At 42.0% G+C, this 19,127-nt stretch overlaps 1 protein-coding gene across 8 annotated transcripts in view; it reads left to right on the plus strand.

Annotated features, from left to right (window-relative positions):
* The window catches only part of Rbfox1 (RNA binding fox-1 homolog 1), a 365,001-nt gene that overhangs the window by 265,295 nt on the left and 80,579 nt on the right, over window positions 1-19,127 (plus strand). For all 8 annotated transcript variants that reach the window (XM_038326053.1, XM_038326056.1, XM_038326057.1 and 5 more), the window contains exon 7: window positions 3,328-3,381. In XM_038326053.1, the coding sequence (XP_038181981.1) occupies window positions 3,328-3,381 (54 nt within the window). The remainder of the gene's footprint in view (window positions 1-3,327; window positions 3,382-19,127) is intronic.

Genomic DNA, 19,127 nt, shown 5'->3' on the forward strand with positions numbered 1-19,127 from the left:
GGTCTCCGTTTAGAATGTATGCAGGTTATTTTCCAAAGTTTTATTGCATTCACGATAGCAAGGCTTGTACACCAGGGATCTTGTCCAGTGTTTTTCTAAAGCAGGCTAGCCCACAACCCTGGATAAGCTACATTTCAGGGAGGCAGGGAGTCTGATTTGATGCAACTCCCTGAAGACCCATCTCAGAGGGGTGAATCTCCACGTGCCTGCCTGGGCTTTGCTTCATTGCCTTGTTGGATGGGACCCTGGGAGGCTGGGAGTGGTAGGCTTTATCTGCTTTTCTCTTTCTTTTGTAAGCCTCATTGTTCGGTTTAATGTCCCTGATGAAAATCTCAGAGTTTGTGAAGCCTGGGGACATACATAAACTGTCTCAGAAATTAAAATAGGGATCATTTTGTCCATCTTCCTGACAGTGCAGGCTTGTATTTCCAGCAAGGTTATCCCTAGGGTCTCTTTCAGGTACTAGAAGGAGCCACAGAAAGGAGAAGTCCATTTGCGTGTGATTTGCATACATTTACATAAGTCTACCTCAGGTCTGTGAGTCTGAGCAAGTCTGCACAGAGGTGACTTTCAAGGGCAGCTCTCATTGCCTTCACTGGAAGATGGCAGTCCCTAAGAGGTCCTTCATTGCATGTAGAACATTTAGCATCTGGAGGGCACAAAGAAACCAAATCCTAGCCGGAAAAAATAAGACCACTTGGAAAAACACTTTGTGCCTTCTAATTTTTACAATAATCCGAAGTCCGTGTTTATGGAATATTTAGTATTAGTCAAATGTTTTCAAGAGTCTAGGACTCATACTTGACAGTTTTCCTAGCTTTACTCTCAATTCCAATGAGGGAGAATGGTAGAGAAAACAAAAGAAGAGAAAAGAATGAGAGAGACTATGTAGTTAGTACCCATGCAGAAAATTTAACTGAGTGATGAATCGCTGAGTGCCCCTAAGAGAAGGCAGGAGTGTGACATTGAGCATCATGTTTTTGGAAGGAATTGGAGACCCAGACAATACCTGGATACTTGAGAAAGATTTGAGAAGAGTTCTCCAAAAAAGGCTGGGAAATCTTTGGATGTCCAGATAGCCTGGATGGTTTTATTCAGATTTAAAAAAAAAATCAACACTTTATGTCTTAGAGAGACGGAGACAGTGGTGCAAAATGAATGGACCTTGGTTAGAGTATGATCTCACCAACAGAGTGAGATTGTGCGTCTCCTGAGTCTGGAAAGGGGAGAGCTCTGAGCAGAGGAACAGAGCAAATGGTTGATTTCTTCCATAACTCTTTGGCCACTGTAAATAGAATGCATGGAGAGGGAAGGAGAATGAATGAGTCTTTTATTTTAAATTGTTGAAGAGATTGATTTTTAATCATATGTGTGCATGTGTGCATATGTGTGTGTTTGTGTGCATGTGTGTACCTGTGGGTGTGTAGGTAAGTCCATGTGGATGCAGATGCTTGCAGAGGTCAGAAGAAGGTTCCAGAGCCTCCTGAAGCTGGAGTTATAGATGGCTGTAAGCTTCCCAAAACATGGATGCATGGGAGCTTCCTTCAAAGCAGTACATTGGGCTTCTCCCTCCATCCCTAAGGGTAGTTTTTAATTATTGTTATTGCTTTCTTCTGCTTGGTATGACTTGTCTGGCAAGAAATAGATTGTAAAGAAGGAAGGCACTGTCCCAAGTTTAATGGAGTATTTTTTTAATGGATTGCATATGAGATATGATGGTAAGGTAGCAACTACCGAGCAGAATTTTGAATGACCAATGGATGGAAGTGCCATTGGCTGAAGGGGAAGACCCGGTGAGAATCACATTTCAGGGGAGAAGGGAGAGTAGAAGGTGGCATCCAGTTCAACAAGATTCAGAAAAGAAAAATATTCAAGCTTCCTGCTGGGGAGCAAGAAGCTTTGTTTAGAAGACGGGTCTGAGGTAAGAAGGGATGTGGCATAGTCATATGGCCCAAATTTGACTTAAACAGTCTTTCATGTTCAATCAGGTCTTCATACACCTCAGTGTCCAAAATCAAGCAGTTCCCTGCCTCAGCTAAACTCAGCTTCCTGAAGGTTATTCAACCTCTCAAAACAGCAGCACCTGATAGGTTCTGGTGTTCAAACACAGAAGCCCACAGGGACATGTCTCAGGCAAACCATAACAGCACTTAAAAATGAGCCATTTCTATTTCTCAGGTCCATTTACTACTGAAAGGTATTTAGTGTTTGACCCTTGATCCAAGACACAAGGGCACATAGGGTCACACAGGGTGGATCTTATTTAGGAAAATGCTTTCTTGGCTCACATGGAGTACTGAGTCCAATCCCCAGAGCTTCATAAACTGGGTATAGTATCCCAAACCTACAATCCCAGTATTCACGAGAAAGAGGCAGGAAGGCCTGAAGTTCAAAGCCATCCTAGTTTACATAATGAGTTCAAGTCCAGCCCAGGCTACATGAGATTCCTATGCTACTTAAGACTCTGTCTCAAAAACAATTCTATGAGTATTAATTTCCTTAAAGATTTACTAGGAAAATCACAAACAGTCACAAGCTCTGAGGCATAATCATTCTTTCCTGATGTTGCAGAAACAAATAAACAAAACCAAACAGGTCCACAATGTGCTTTCCAGATTATGACTGCTCTTGTGTGTTGTCTTCTTGAGTGGAAATTTCTAAGGAACTGAGTTCATACTTAAGCTGTATTTCCACCAATCTCATTTAGCAAGTCAGAGACTACTGTTAATAGCCTAGACAGGTGACTTGAAGGTTATCTTTGATATTTAACACTGACTAAGGCTTCCCCAGCTCCTGAAAGGACTGGAATGTATTCCACAGCAGATCTCTGCTAATGGGGATAAACTGCTGGTGTCTCTGCTATTCCCAAACCACACAGCCCTTGGAAGTCTTAGAGGTCACCATCAGGTAGGCTAATCATCAGAATGCTTTCCCTCAAAGTTCTGTTTAGGCAAGCTTTGAAATGTCTGTGACATTAATGCAAGACAGCAAGTGATGGATTATCTAGCAATGTTCTATGAAGTAAGGCAAAAACTGAAATTACAATAGCGGATGTGCTGATATGGTTGAGCCTGAATTCTGTCTTCCTCGCAAGGTTCACCTGTAGCCGGTCAGTGGTGTTCATTCCATTTATGTGCGATAGCAAAAAACCAAAAACATAGACCCCAGAATTGGCAAGCAAGTTGGTGCATGTTCAACTTACAGAGCCTTGAAAGTTTCCAGTACAAACAAATGCACTATCTCGGTCCTGTTGTCACTGTGGTTGCCTTGATGGGGGGAGAAGTTCCTGACTCAAGTGTGATGTAATCCTTCTGTGCTTGTTTTAAGGCTGGAAATTAAATCCAGTTGTGGGCGCCGTCTACAGCCCAGACTTCTATGCAGGTAAGGAACTTTGCTTTGCACGCCAAAGTCTTGCTTGGCCATTTCTAAATGTGCTTTGCCTGCCCCTACATCCTGGGTTTTGTAGCTTAATCCAAATGAGGAATCACATCCTAACAAGTTCCCAACAATTTCTTGGGGGCAAAACCAAGAGTGTTTCCAACTCTCCAGTGATTGTGAGGTAAGCAGGGGGATCCACCACTCATGACATTTCACATGGGTTCTCCCTAGGAAAGTGTTGGGGTTTTGCTCCGCAGTACTCTGGACAGACGGGTGGTGGCTCCTTCCCATTTTAATGCAGTACCCCTGCCATGCACCTGTTAGCTGTGCATTTCCATCAGAGTTGCTTTCCTCATTCCTAAGAAAGCAAAGGATCGAGTCAATCATTTCAGCCAAGTGCAAACTGGGAGTTTCCAAGATAGTTTATGTGAAAGTTAGGGGGAAAACCATGAGTTGGGTCTTTCTTTCTCCATGGATCAATTGGGCTTAGCATGGTCACTTCTCTCTGCTTTGTTCCATGCATATGTCTCTCCTCCCCTATTCCCTACCTGAGTACCAACTGCCTCTTAGTAGGGAAATCTACCCACTCAGACAACTCAGTGAACAAATCAAGGAATGAGCCAGAAGCCTCCACAACTAAGATTCTTTACTTTGACATGGCAAGTTAACCTGCCACTGCTTCTGAGGTTTTGTTACAAGGCTGTCTTGAAAGTCTAGTACCCTGGAAGACTTTCCTTATGTATGTGGGGAGCAAGCCTTCCTATGGCATGCCTCTTGAACATCACAGTTGATAAAGTTTATCTTAGTGGTGAGGTAGATCGTGGTTCACTTCTTCCTGTTGCCCAATTCCTGCCATTTTTCTGAAACTAAACATCACTACTAGAGGATCTGAAAAGATCAGTACTTAACTACTCTTATGGGCAAACCAAACTTGGATAGACTTGGGAAGGGGGCATACAAGAGCTGAGATTTGTATTTCAGCTATACAGTGTTTGCAGTCCTCTTCCTATGTGAGTTTAGATGAAGTCTAGGGATTGCACCACCATGCAGCAGCTATGTTCACACTTATAGGGGAGGATACACTTGAGTGTAAGGCTCCTCAACAGTTCTACTGTGTACCCTACCTCCTGAGAGGATGCACTAGAAAGAGAGGAATGTGGGCGAGGAACCAGAAAGCCCAAACTCAAACTATCTTCCCCTGTTTGCCAGGTATTGACTCTGGACAAGTTTTTAAGCCTCTCTGTACCTCAGTTTCTTCATCTCTCAAGTTGAATTATAGCAGAAGTGCATATGAGCTTAATAGAATATAAGGTAGGGCTGTATGAAGCCCTCACTACTTATGCAGCATCATATAATATTTGTTGAATAAAAATGAGCAAGTTAATATTTAACCTTTGTGTCATGGTGGGAGGGGATATATTAATAACTGATACTCCTGAGCCCTGAACACATTGTTGGTCTCAAGTTGTTTTCAGTACTTGTAAAAGGACTTGTCTGTGAACTCTCAGCATAATAACTTGGGTTGTTAACTTCTGGTCTTAGGGGCAGGGCTATTTGTTCAGAAGCAAGGTGCACCTTGGAAGGTATTGTGTTTGGAGCTACATCTTCTCCAAAGCTGTAAAAGTACAAAATCTCCTCAAAGGTCAGAAAAGATCTGGCTTCCACATACCTTCAGAGACAGCCAGGAATCTGCAGCAACTGATCCAAGGCAGTGGCAGGTTCTCTAGCCTGTGAATGCTTGTGATATGTGCTTGTGTTCACATTATTCTCTCCAGAGAATTGGGGTCCAGAGCAAGAAGCCGAAAATATTCTCATGGGGAGTTTGTCACAGATGTGGGCATGATCTGAGAGTCCTGTGTAGTTTTCCCTTTCTAATGGTTATTTTTGCTCTACTGATGAAGAAAATGTCCACTATCTCCTTTATTTGGGATTCCAGGCCATAGTGAATGCCTGCTGGTGTTGAAGAACACAAAGACAGGCTTAGACTGACTTACATATGCACACATAAAGGAGTCTGCATTCCTTCAACAGCATCAAACTTAGTTGAAACTAGATCAAAGCCCAGACTAGACAGAGAGGTCCCCGGGGTACAGAAGGAGAGCAAGTTTGGAGGGGTAATGAGTATTCAACACTTTCTGTGGGCTGGCACTAGTCTAAGCAGACTCCATACAAGGTTGTATTAAATCCTTGTTGTAGTTTTGCAAATTAAAACACGGAAGTATAGAAAGGGTATATGTCTCCTTTAGGATTTCACAGAAAAGTAGGGTTTTTTTGTTTGCTTGTTTTTTCAATCTTAGGCTGAATCCTTTGTAAGTAGATACCATGACTTTTTATATTTTATGAATATTAAGTCTACATTTCTGTGGCTGTGCCCTGTGGTCATTCCACTGTCAAAACCAGGAAAGTGAGACAAGCCACCTTGTCTGTATTGCTGTAGTGCCACCACCACAGTTAGGTATGTGAATTGGTTGGGTGAGGACCGTCTTGAAGAAACCCGAGTGACCGATGTTGTTCGTATGAGGTTTGCTCAGTAAATTAAAGTCTTGGATTTTTGTTGTTGTTATTGTTGCCCTGTTTGTTTGTTTTTTTTTCCTTAGCAGGGAACCTGGCATAGAAGTGTACACCTGCATCTTAGCACTTGCGAGGCTGAGACAGAACTGCCTTGAGTCTGAGGGCTTACAAAGTGAAACCCTGTTTCACACAAAAAAAAAGAAAGAGAAAGGAAGGAAGGAAGGAAGGAAGGAAGGAAGGAAGGAAGGAAGGAAGGAAGGAAGGAAAGAAGGAAGGAAGGAAAGAAGGAAGGAGAAAGAAAGAAAGAAAGAAAGAAAGAAGGAAGGAAGGAAGGAAGGAAGGAAGGAAGGAAGGAAGAAAAGAAAAGAGATGCTGAGACATTAGCTCAGTTGGCAAAATGCTGACTTCTCACACAAGTGTGAAGTATGGGTCTGATGACCTATACCTTTCAGCTGCGTACCCATGCTAGGAGTTTTACAAAGCATCTAAACTTCCTTAGCTACAGAAATGAGTCTGGATTTCTCTTGCAGTATGGAGGGTGGCTCCATACCATAAGTAAAGACCTGTCATTGGCTTGCTTTGGATTTCATAGGTCATCTCTATGTATGTCCAAGATGGAAAGCCAGACTCATTAGTCATTTCTCAGTCTAAGATGTGTTCATGACAGATTTCATGACACTCCCACAGCATAATTATTGATTTTCCTCAAGCTTATGCAGAATGAACCATCCAGCCTCCAATTGTCTCTCAAAATGGGCCATGGAAAGTTCACAGATTTTGTAAATTAAAATCAATATTTTCAATCTCTCCTAAAGGTAATTTTCCTAATTTAGTGGACTTTCCCCTAACATTTATTTTCTCTTTTAATTATAAAATGGCAAGTTATTGATTTTCCTATAGAACCTTCTGATGCCCCCCAGTGCATTTTATTGCTGATGTCGGATGGGGATGGGGGTGGGGAGGGAGAACGTACTTCTTAATGAAGACCTTTAATTATTAGCTGAACAGTATTAATTTGCTTTGATAGATTATGACATTTGCACGCACACACATACACACAACCCTGGGAAGCATTTAGAAAGCCATTTGAAAAGGTTTTTCATTTTAGAAAGTGTATTTTTTTCTGTTTTCACCTCCAGTCATACTATGAACTCTTTTAAATTCATATTGAATGCAAGTGTGCTGAAGCAAATGTACACAAATCTGCATATTCTAGGAACAGATATAAATCTTTTCAAAGACAGGTGGGTGTTTTCATATAAAGCTAAGCAGCATTGATTATTTCCCCAAGTCTAATTATCTTTAGACCCTGTGAGGTTTATTCTCAAGACAAATGATTGATAAGTCAATTAAGGCACACATGGGTCTTAACGATTTTGACCAATATGTATGGCCACACCATCTTAGGGCTTAAATAAAATTTGGGGTTCTAATAGAAATGGGATATGTGTGGGTATCTGCTCCCATCAGTATTCTTCAAGTTACTGGGTGTAATTAGATAGTGCATGTCTAAGACTCAGAATAAAGAAGACTCGTGCAAGATTCTTACCAGATCCCTGAACAGAAAGGAGCCTATTTGCCTTTTCTAATAAAATATTTTGAGGTTTGGGGAGATGACTTAGCTGATAAAGCACATGCCTTGCATGATGAGGACCTGAGTTCAGTCTCCAGAACTCAAGTTAAAAGCGAGGTGTTCTGGAGCATGCCTATCCTCTCAGCCTGGGGAAGGAGAAGAAAGATGGGTTCCTGGGACCTCACAGCCAGTGACTCTAGCCTACTTCTCAAACACCCTGCCCTAGTCTCAAAAAACAAGGTAGCTAGTTCCTGACGAGCAACACCTACCCCGTTACCTCTGCATGTACATGCATAGCACTCATGCGTGACACGTGTGTATCCACACCTGCACATCTAAGAAATCCTCATAGCTTGAAAATGTAGTGTTTTCTTGTTTACCTACCCAGTAAAGTGGTTGATTCAATATACCTTTAATATCCATAATAAGTGAGGCAAAAATAAATAAGAAACAGAAGGCGATTCAATGTTGTCACGGTAGTACTGACAAATGGCCCTGTTCTGATCCTCAATTGCCGGTAAGATCCACAGGACAGAGCTTCCCCACACTGTATATCATATCAGCCAGCTCATTTCTGTGATTAAATATTCCATCAGTGGGGCTAGAAGGTGGCACAGCTTAACAAGATTCAGAAGATGTAGCACTTGAACACACATAACTCACTCCTGTGTTGCGAGAACACCCAGCCTGCAAAGGGAAATTGCAATTTAGCTACATTACTCCAGGAGACACAATCAATAGAAAAAGGAAAGGAACTTCTAGTGAATTGCAGATCAAAGATAGGGTGATGGCTGAAAGATGAGAAGGTTACCATTAGGAAGAAAGGGGAAATAAGGAGAGGTAGATTATGGCAAGTGGAAAGCTAAGATGGTAGAGGAGGGGGAGGGAAGTGGCCCTGTGGGCCATCACTCTCATTAGCAGTATTGTTGAAGGGAAGGACTCTAGGTTGATACACCTGAAAGCATTTGTTACTTGTTCTGAGGGGGGAGGGGTAATAAGAAGGTTCTAAAAGAAAGGGCCTGCTGGCCTGCAGAGTCCCATCTGAAAGGGGAGCAGGTATTAAAGCAAGCTGATGCCAAGGTCATGGGTAGGATCAGGGACAATAATGAGGGCAGGAGAATCTCACTGACTCCGAAGTAAGATATGAATTTAAGAGATTAGTGTGATCACTGAAGTCGCCTCGACTGGCTATGTCCATACCAGGGAGCCGGGCCCTGTACCATATCACATGGGAACAGGTGATGTGATAGCAGATTGAGATCTCAATGTGAAGTTTAAAAACAGAGAGTTGGGATATAGCACTGTGTGATTGCTTATCTCAAGAGGGCAGGTGTATTTGACCTTGGATTATCTGTACAAGTGTGTGGGTTTTCTAGGAGTGTTTGGCCACTGTGGGCTATGATTCATCTCAGAACTGGGTTAGAGGAAGGTGGCATGGGACCCCTTTCCCACTTGCCCTTCATTGAGCACAGTACATTTAAAAGGATGACTTTTTATGTGCTTTAGTTTGTAGCTAGCTTTTTCCCTGTATTTTGAATGTTAGCATCTGCAAAATCTAAGACTGTTCATAGGTCATGGTATGAAGGTTAATATTCTCTTGTCTATTTGACAAGAGAATCACCTCGAAAACAAGTGTCAGCACTTGTCTGTGAGGGTGTCTAGACTACGGTAATTGGGATGAAAGAAAATAGCAGGCACTGTTCCATGAGTTGAGGTCCCAGACTGGATAAAGGGAAGAATGCAAAATTAGCATGATTACTCATTGCACTTTGCTTGCTAACTGTGGACCCATGTGTCCAGGTCCTGTCATCATTCCTTCCCCACCTTGATGGACTCTACCCTTGAACTGTGACCCAAATAACCCTTTTCTGTTAAGCTGCTTTTTTTCCGGGAATTTTATCAGCACACCATGAAAGGAAACCAGGCCAGAGTAGCTGCGTTCCCAGGCACATCTCTTTGTGTTTGAAGATTGTGCCCAGAGTACTTGTGTGATATAAACCGTGAAATTTACCATACAACCTTAGCGCCTTGCAATGTGGTGGTGTATGTTTGCAAGTCTCTACTGCCGCTCCAAGCCCTCCAAGCAGTAAATATTTCAACATCCCTCATGGCAGGACTGTCTTGACATCCCCACCCCGAGGAAGGCTTGACTTGGATGCTGAGCTTTGTCCTTAAAGAGAATGTTCTCGCCAGCAGTGACCTTTGGCTCTGGTTTGCTGTGTGTAATTTACACATTGGCTAAATTCAAATGCAGTGCACTTCAGTGAGCTGGAACAGGGGCATCCAGATTTCTGTCCCCAAGCAGAGGCTTTGCAGCTGGAAATGTTCCACTTCAGAGACCCTATCTTGTCCATCTGTTTACCTTTGCCTCCTCATTGGGATGAGACTCACTTTGCTTCCCGCCCTCTTCTCTTCCCCACATCTGTCTTATCAGATTTTACTCCATCCTGGCCCACATTTGGCCTTAATATTTGATCTGTGTCCTTCCCTCATCTTTGATGAAGCCTGTGGGGGGTTTTGATCTTCAGATAGGATCAGGACTTGCTGAGATGGTTAAAATAAATGCATTTCTTAAATAAATTTGCTCTTTTTCTGTTGCACGGGAGTCTGTCAAGGCTTGCTCCTCTGAAGGCAAAGGGAGGCAGGGCATTTCTGGTATAAGAAGAGCTGTATTGAAGCCACACAGAGAGAGTGCCTTTCAGGGATTATGTTAGGGTTCCACTGTTTGATTAGGCTTCACATGGATGCACAGAATTCCACTGGTGCACCATAGCTGTGCTAGACTCACCATGGAATAACCAAAGAATGAGATCCCTGCTAACTTAAAAAAAATGCTACCCATTTGTTTCCATTAACTCGTTCATCCTGCCCGCATATATGTAGTATGTGTCCAGTATCCTTTGTATGTGAGCCCAATGTGTGTGATTGTGTAATTGCCACTCTTGCCTTATTTGAAATTAGAGTCACTCTCTGGTTGTTGTTGGTTGTCTGTTTGAGGCTAGCTAGTCAGTGGGCCTACAGGAATTCTGCCTCCACCTCCCATCTCTCATTTGGAACACTGGGTCCAGATTTTCTGTGGGCTCTGGGAATTCAAATTTGGGTTCTTATGCTTGTGCCTTTTCCTTTGAGCCATCTCTTTACCCTAACTCCTTCTTTAGTAAGAAGTTATGAAACAAAGGTCAAGCACTTAGCCAAGGTAACAGAGATGAACTATGCTTTCCTTCAACTACATAAGGGTTTTTGAAGAATGCCAAACTATATACCCAATGTACAAAAAAGATACCACATACTCACACACACACACACACACACACACACACCAACATCATGGAACTTGCACACATACACATAAATACATGCATATACACATAGTTACCACCACCAACATGGAACTTCCACGCACATGCCTATGCATACACATGCACACCACTGCTAACAGTCATTGCTCCTGCATTAGGAACCAAAAGGGTGATGCAAATGGGGTCTTTGAGGATAAATAGGAGTTCATCTGACAAAAATGTAGGAAAAGTTGACTGCAGAGATAGGAAGGTTGGGAGAGTCCCAGGGTATCCCTCAACCTTTAACTTTAGACTCCATTAAGAAATTCTAACGGAATCAAGAAGACGGAGGGAGTTGATCTTTATCTGTTACCACAGGTGGGAATTTCTGGGCGAAGTTAAGTTCTTTCCAAAGGCTGAGGAGTATTGATCTGCTAAGATCAGAGGATGTCTTCAACAGAAATGTTGCTGAAAATACCACAGGCAGGAATATGCATTCTGGAGTGTGTCCTCTGAGGGGTAGGCTGTCATTGAGAGCACGGTCAAAAACAAACACATGACAGTGTCTGCTGGTCCGGTACACCTACACACATACTCAGAGCTGTCTGATGAGGAAGGACAGGGTGGACAAAGGACATACCGGGCATGAAGGGAGGAGCTTGGGAAGAGATGGTTAAGGGAGACCGCCAGTAACAGAGGTGGGTAAGACAATGGAATGAGAGTCCACTAATACACGCTCTGCTGGGAGATCATATAATGGCTTAAGACGTTCGTGGTTTGTCAACTTTAAACATGAAAAAAATAAAAAGAGCAAAATGAATCATTTAAAATGTACTATATATACACATATGAAATTTTGAGACAATATATTAAAAGTTTACTTTTAAAAAAAACGTGCATAGCCAGATACCATTATTAATAAAGGCTGTTACTGCACTGGGGAGATGGCTCAGTGGCTCACAAGCACAAAGTACCTAAGTTTGATCCCCCAAATCCATGCTAAGAAAAACTGAGTTCAATCTGTAGTGCCCACTTTTATAAAAAGGACAGTATCAATGTTTATTTATAATCCCAGCACTGAGGAGGTAAAATCAATTCATGGGCTCCCTTGCCAGTCAGTTCTGTCTGCAGGTGAAGTTCCAGGCCAGAGAGAGGCCATGTCTTCAAAAGAAAATTAGGAATGACACTCAAGACTGTTCCTTGTCCTCTGTGCACACACATGCATACGCACACACAAAAGAAAACCTCATTTTCCCGACATCTACTCTTCAGTCCCCTGAAATGAACACTTGATTTAAGCTAGGACCAGAAAGGAAGTGACCATAGAACCAGTTTTCTTCTGTCTAAGCCTCTTTCCAGACAAGAGAATTACCAGATCCCTCAAACAGAAAGCAGTGGATATCTTTAGAGCTCTTTATGTTGCATTGCCCTTTGATTATACAGTATTCAGTGCTCTAGATTAGCATGTTTGCTTCCCACATTAAATATGCTTTCCAAAAAGGAATTATAGCTCCTCCTATCTGTCCAACTAATTAAGTTGTTGGATAAATAGACTCAAGTTGGCCAAATATTTTATCATATCCTTTGTGTTAATTACGTGTTCTAAAAATTTTAAACAAAACTATTTTATTGCCTTTTAATTTTTAAAAAGTATTTTCTGTATTATGTGTATGTGGGGAGGGTATATGCAACGGAGTGCAATGGTATCAGAAGCCAGGGGCATCAGATCCCCTAGAGTCAAAAGTTTAGTTGGTTGTAACCGTCCAGTGGTAGCCGGGTGCTGAGAACCAGGCTCAGATCCGGGGGCTGGGAACCAGGCTCAGGTCCTCTGCAACAGCAGATGAGCACTAAGCAAATCTCCTACTCTTCCCCTTCACTGTCTTTTGAAAATGTCTTTGTGTTGAAGAAGCAGCTCACACATGGCACAATCACACTTGGGTGAACCGCATCGCTAGGAGTTAATGTGTTTCTGGAACCTCCTTAGAGCTGTTACAACCCATTACAGGCAAAATATTGGCTTATGAAAAATTAATAAGGCCAGAAGAAAACAGAATTCAGTATCTACATTAGCTATTTACACCAAAAGAAAACAGCCAGAATTAATTATGCCACATGCAACATTCTAATGGGGTTTTCATTAACTGTATACCATTATGGAAACTAAGCAAGGATTATTCAAAGAATAATGCCAATGGCTGTTATTGTTTCAGAGATTAAATTAGTTAATGGGTTACATATTCAAATCTGATGTAAAGGTTAATCGATGTACAGTAATCATTATATTAAGCCCTTTATCATTCTAAGACATAAACACCCCAATATTACTGATGCTTTCCCTGGGGAAAAAAAGAAGCATCTATTTGAGCCTTTCTGATGTTTCTTTGATGTGCATGTGATATTAACACAATTGGAACCCTGGATGTTATTAATAGTTCTCTGTCATTTTTGAAAATAAATTTTACTACCTGAAATATTACATTTGCTTTTATTCTATAGTTAATACTTAAGTGCTTTCTCCTCTCTCTCTCTCTCTCTCTCTCTCTCTCTCTCTCTCTCTCTCTTTCTCATGTGCATGTATGTGTGCATGTGTGTGTGTTTCTGGGAAGCATATTTAAGTAACTGTTGTAGTTACTTTCTGAGAAAGTCAGAAGTGAAATTTATTTTCTCTTAAGGAGGCAATTCAAGATGTTGGGCTCCTTCAGTCCATAAACTTAGCCAGAGCATCCTAAAACAGAGTTATGGGGTAGCATGTAGAGTTTAAAGAGGAGACATGGGGAGCATCTCCAAGCAGCTCTTGAAACTCTTCCCTGTTTTAGGGGCCAGCCATATTCCCAAGGAAATGATGGGGGAGGAAAGTAGGAAAGAAAGAGAGCAGAACCTCAGGTTACAGCCCAGACCTGCTGGACAGCAGCCTGAATGGAAAACACCAGACAACACAGCATAGCAGGGTGTGAAATGCATGAAATGCACCCCCTTTTTCTGTGTGGGCCCTTGTATCCCTGAAGTCTACACATTAGGAAATAAAAATGCTTTTCATTGCTTCTGCTGCTCCTCAGTTGCTAGACATCCATTTGGACCCAGTGGAATCATTTCTACTCCACCACCACACCCACAGATTTTGGCTCACAGATTTGAACAGTGAGTCAAAAAAAAAAAGTGAGGCAGTTTAAAAAAAAACAATCCTGTCATCAGGATGAGTCAATGAGTCAATGGCTATGAGTCAATAAAACTTTATCCATAGACACTGAAACAAGTTTAAGCCCAGTTCACTGATCAACAATGATATCCTGTTAATTCCTTTTCAGCTGTGTAAAGCTGAGTCTTAGTGTACAGAACATAATAAAAATTGGTGGTAGCCAGATTTACCTGAAGATGATATAATTCATTGGAAATGTTTAAACCTCAAATTGAAGGATCTGTTTGAATTCATTTGTACTTAGCTCCACAAATCAATGTGACTGTCAGCAAGATCATAAATCTCTTTGTGTTTCTGTATTCTTATTTGTGAAATGAAATGGGTATAATTATACACACACAAACACACACACACACGCCATATATATATATTATATATTATATATATATATATATATATATATATATATATATATAACTTGAGACAGGGTTTCACTATGTATCCCATGCCTACCTAGAATTCATGATCCTCCTGCCTGAGCCTCCCAAGTGTTGAGATTAAAGATATATGCCACAATGTCTAGCTAGTAGTTCTGATATTACAGGATCTTAAGGGTAGATGATGGTGCAAAGAGGAATTGGAGTTTCTTGATGGTTCCTTGAGAAATTTGTGGGTGCTGGGAAACAAGCTCAATTGGTAATGTGGTCTCCAGGCAAAAATGAGTTCTGTAAGACCAGCACTGGGAAGGCAGAATCAGGAATTCTTGGATGAGATAGGCATCCAGACCAGCCTTCTTGTTGAGCTCCAGGCCAGTAAGAGACCCTTTCCCATTCAGCTCTAGGAAGGATGCCCAATGTTGACCTCTGACCTACACACACTTGTACATATAGGTAGAGTGTGCATGTACACACACACACACACACACACACACACACAAGAAACTTCTGAAATTATTGTTGTTAATCTTAATCTCATATTGAGTTAAGCCACAGGTAGACTAAAATTTGCTAAGAGAGTGAGCTTCTTGAAATTTTATAAAAATAATTAGGGAGAAAATTGTAAACAGATTCTTGGAATTGTTCTTGGAACTTCTATGCAATGCTGAAAAATTGTGCCAAATTAAGAAGTGAAAAGAAAGATAAGAAATGATGCATTTCTTTATGAATATTATGAAAATCAAAACTTACAAAAATAAATTAGGTTGAAGGATTATTTACAGAATAGATTTGCTCCAGGGCCCCTTTAAATATGGAAATCTCCCAGTACAATTAAAACGCATTTCGATTTATAAGAATTATATATACACGCAACATTTCCCAGTGACATCTGTGCTCAGAGAAATGGAAATATCCATGTACTGAGAGCTCTGTTGTAGTCCTGCAGAGAAGTACATCTCTCAGGCTGGTATAAGAATATTCTGCTTCTGGGAGGACAGCATACTAGCTATGGTAGTGTTAGCTTAATGCTAGTCTGATGTCCAAAAATGTATGTCTTTAGAAGCATCCACTGTTCTTTGTGGTTTTGTCAATTAGAAACATTTATCATTTGTCATTTAGAAACAGTCTGTTATCTTAGATACTTAATGGTAACATTCTAAACCTTTGAGTCTAGCAGAAGTTTGGGGCTCGTAAGGTGCCACCTGGGAGGACAAGCTGGCTCTCAAGTCAGGAGAGTGAAGAGACGGTTGTGTGCACTAGCTTGCTGGCACCTCACCAGGTATCGCAGACTAGGTAGACAATTGATTATTTTCAAAATTCTGAAGGAAAGCAGCAAAAGGTTGCGGTGATGGTGGGTTGGAGGCTTTCTTAGCTTGTGAAAATGGCTGCCACCTTTGTAAATCCATCTGGTCTTCCCTCTCTGCAAGACTTTAACCAAATTGCCCTTTCGGAGAGCAGTACTCTTGTTCTCTGAGGCTCCACCAAGGCAGCGTTGTTTAACTCAACTGGAATATTTGAAGATCATTTCTTGGAATGCCAGGATCTGAACTCCTGAGGCTTAGGACTGGACCATACAGGTTTTTGTGACATGCAATCTCTTCCATAGCAGAGAGGAGTGCTATACATCTTTCCCTCAGGTGGAAAACCCACCAGGTCTTCTCAAGGATCACGTAGCTGGCAGCTGCCTAGCTGCCCACCTCCACAGTTCACTGAATACTGAATAAGTGTCAGAGAAGAGACGACTCTTCCCCAGGGTGCAGAGCAAAGGCAACTATCTATTATGTGTTAAATGGGGAGGACAAAAAGAATATTGCATTTTGTTCAGAGATGGGCTTGGGGTTCAATCCTCAGAACCTCAGAAACTGGATGTGGTGGCATATGTCTGTAATCCCCCCATTCCCAGTCCTTGAAACCTAGAGGCAGAGAAATCAGGAGTTCAGAGTCATTGTTGGCTACATAGTGAGTTGGAGGATAGCCTCGGCTACATCATACTGTTTCTCAACAAACAAATAAGAGGGGAAAATATTTAGATCTCTTAAGCCAGGCTGATACTTCTATCCCTCTATGCATACCTATGTGGTTGCTGTTTGTTTGGTTATGTAAATGCTGAACCTCTGAATTAGATGTCTGGAAGGAGACCCCATTTTCCACTACCCCCAGGTTATTTTAGCTCCCTATAATGGATTACAGTCCAGTGCTGCATACAAAGAAGTTGGCCGGTTTCTGCTTCAGCAAAGTGCTCATGTCTCAGTGTCCACAGCTGGGTCATTAACTTAAGATCATTTTCTACGTTCGAGCTAATTTTTAAGGGTTTTAAAAATCACTCAATAGCGATAGAGGCGAGAAGCAAATATTTGCATTGATGAAGGAGGTCATCACTGAAGCCCAGAGATCCTGCTTCTCCTCCGGAATTGGCGTGACCAACAATAGGCTTTTTGTCTTTAAAAAACTAAACTAAAGAAACAACACTATTTGGAAGACCTCGGTTCTGTCCTCAACCTCCAGGGTTTTTGTTTTTAACCATAGTTGTGTGTATCATATTCTCAGCCATGCCATAGTGGAGACAGAAGAACCCCGGCTCTCCGGCCAGCTAGCCTAGGCTACTGGGCATGGTCCAGGCTAGAGAGAGAGCTTGCCTCACGTTTTTAAAAAAGCATGGTGCATGGCACCTGAGAAACAATTGCCAGTGTTCCCGTGTTTTTCCTCCAGCCTCCCCACACGCCTGCACACATGGCAACACACATACGTATACATACCTTTTTTTTAATTTAATTTCTTCCCTACAATAGATTTTTGATCATATTTTCCTCTCTCATAATTCCTCAAGATCCTCCCCACCTCCCTACGCAGACGAATTCAAAAATATTTCTGGTATTAATGAACTATACTAAGCTGTTTCAGTCTTGTCTGCTGTAGACAGCAGAAAGAAAGAAAAATCATTCTTGCCAGCCATAATTATAGTTAATGAAAATTTTCCTGAAATAGCTTATTAATTTCATTAATCCCAGTGAATCATACAATTGATCACCTAGGTCCAGGTCGCTGCTCAGAACCATTTCTTTCTTTTGTTCTTTTTCTTTTTTTCTTGCTTGTATTTGTCTTTGTCCCTGATCATATGAGTTTTAGAAAGGATAGTGCAATAGTATGTTAGGTGTTTTAGGTACACACACACACACACACACACACGGAGTTCCACAGATAGCTTCTAGAGCTAAGGAGTCACTTGACACACTGTAGACACAAATCCTGCACACGGAACACTGTGTGATCGTTTTACAGCCCCATCGTCCCCCTGAACGACCCAAGGAAGAGAGCCGACTGAGCTCAGTGAACTTCTTGCGCTCCCTCAGCCCTTGGCCTTCCTCTCACACACCTTGCTACTTTACTAGGCTCCATGATAGGAGAAAATGCACGCAGAAACAAGCAGAGAGCTCTGCCATTGAGTGACTTGGCTGGCATGGTGGAGGTTTGTCTGGAACCTCAGAATTAGGGGTGAGGGCTGATGTATTCCAAGAGTTCATTGCTAGCCATCTTGTCTAGTAAGTAAGCCTTGAAAGGGGCAAGTTCCCGGACAGTGAAAGGCCTTGTCTCGATGCAATAATTTGGGCACCAGTAAAACAACAACAACAAAAAAATCCCTATATCCTGTCCTGACCTAGAAATCCAAGTCAAATTGTTCAAATTGTTCGGCTTAGTAACAAGCACCTTTACCCATGTTCTCTCTCTCTCTCTCTCTCTCTCTCTCTCTCTCTCTCTCTCTCTCACACACACACACACACACACACACACACACACACACACACTAAACCTAAGGAAAAGGCAGAATAGATGAGTATCTTAGAGATAAGCTGAGAGCATCTTTGAGCTCCAAGCAAATGAATTTCCAGCCACAAACATGAGGAAGAAAAAGACACCTCTCAAAGAGGCTGGATGGAGAAGGCACTATTTTTAGCAAGGAAAATAAAACTAGATCATGAAAACAAATGTGTCCTAATTCACCTCCGCTCATTAGTCCCTGACCCTGCCAGGGTCAGGTATCTCACTGGTGCCAGAGGTGAAATGATGAGCGTGATTTCCCTGCTTGGGGGGCTCTCCAGGGGAACCCATATGTAAATAGGGGAAAGGATCTGCCAGGGGATTAAAGTGAATATGGTAGGATCACAGAGGGAGGAATTAATTCACTCCTGATGACTAGGACTGCAAGAGTTCACTTTGAAACCCTGCAGAAGGGAGACAGGCGAAGACAACTTTGCAAAGAGCTGCACCATATGCAATTTCTAAATTCATTCCTGTCAGAGGTAGAAGGGCCAATTCCATCTGATTTAACTCAGGGTTAGCGCAAAGAGGGCGTAGAGATCTCCCCTTCCTAACAGCTCACATCAGCTGGCAGCAACTGCCAGTGGCCAGGTTCAGAATGAATCCGGACACTCAGGGATGAATAGGTGATCTTAGAGCTGATTAGTGATGTCTGCCCTGGCTGCAGTGTGGTTAGGTAGGAGTCTACTTTGGACCCATTGTTACTCTTCACATTGAAAGAGTTGAATAAGCCCGGGAAGATCACATGTAGGAACAGATACAGGCACCCTGTGATTACAGATGCCGATCCTCAGTGTTTGCCGCGGTCTCTGTTAGCTGTTGGAGGAAGACAGAAGACAGAGGACAGAATTCAAGGAACTCTGCCAGGCTGTGTATATGCTGTATTGAGAAGTGCTTCCAACGATTTTGTAAACAGTCTTTATAAGGATGGTTGTACCTCTATTAGCTACTTGACCTACTTTTTAAAACAAACATGCATTAGCCAGCCCTCTTCCTGA

The sequence above is a fragment of the Arvicola amphibius genome, chromosome 4 (genome assembly GCF_903992535.2).
Source record: "Arvicola amphibius chromosome 4, mArvAmp1.2, whole genome shotgun sequence".
In the NCBI taxonomy this organism is placed as follows: domain Eukaryota; kingdom Metazoa; phylum Chordata; class Mammalia; order Rodentia; family Cricetidae; genus Arvicola; species Arvicola amphibius.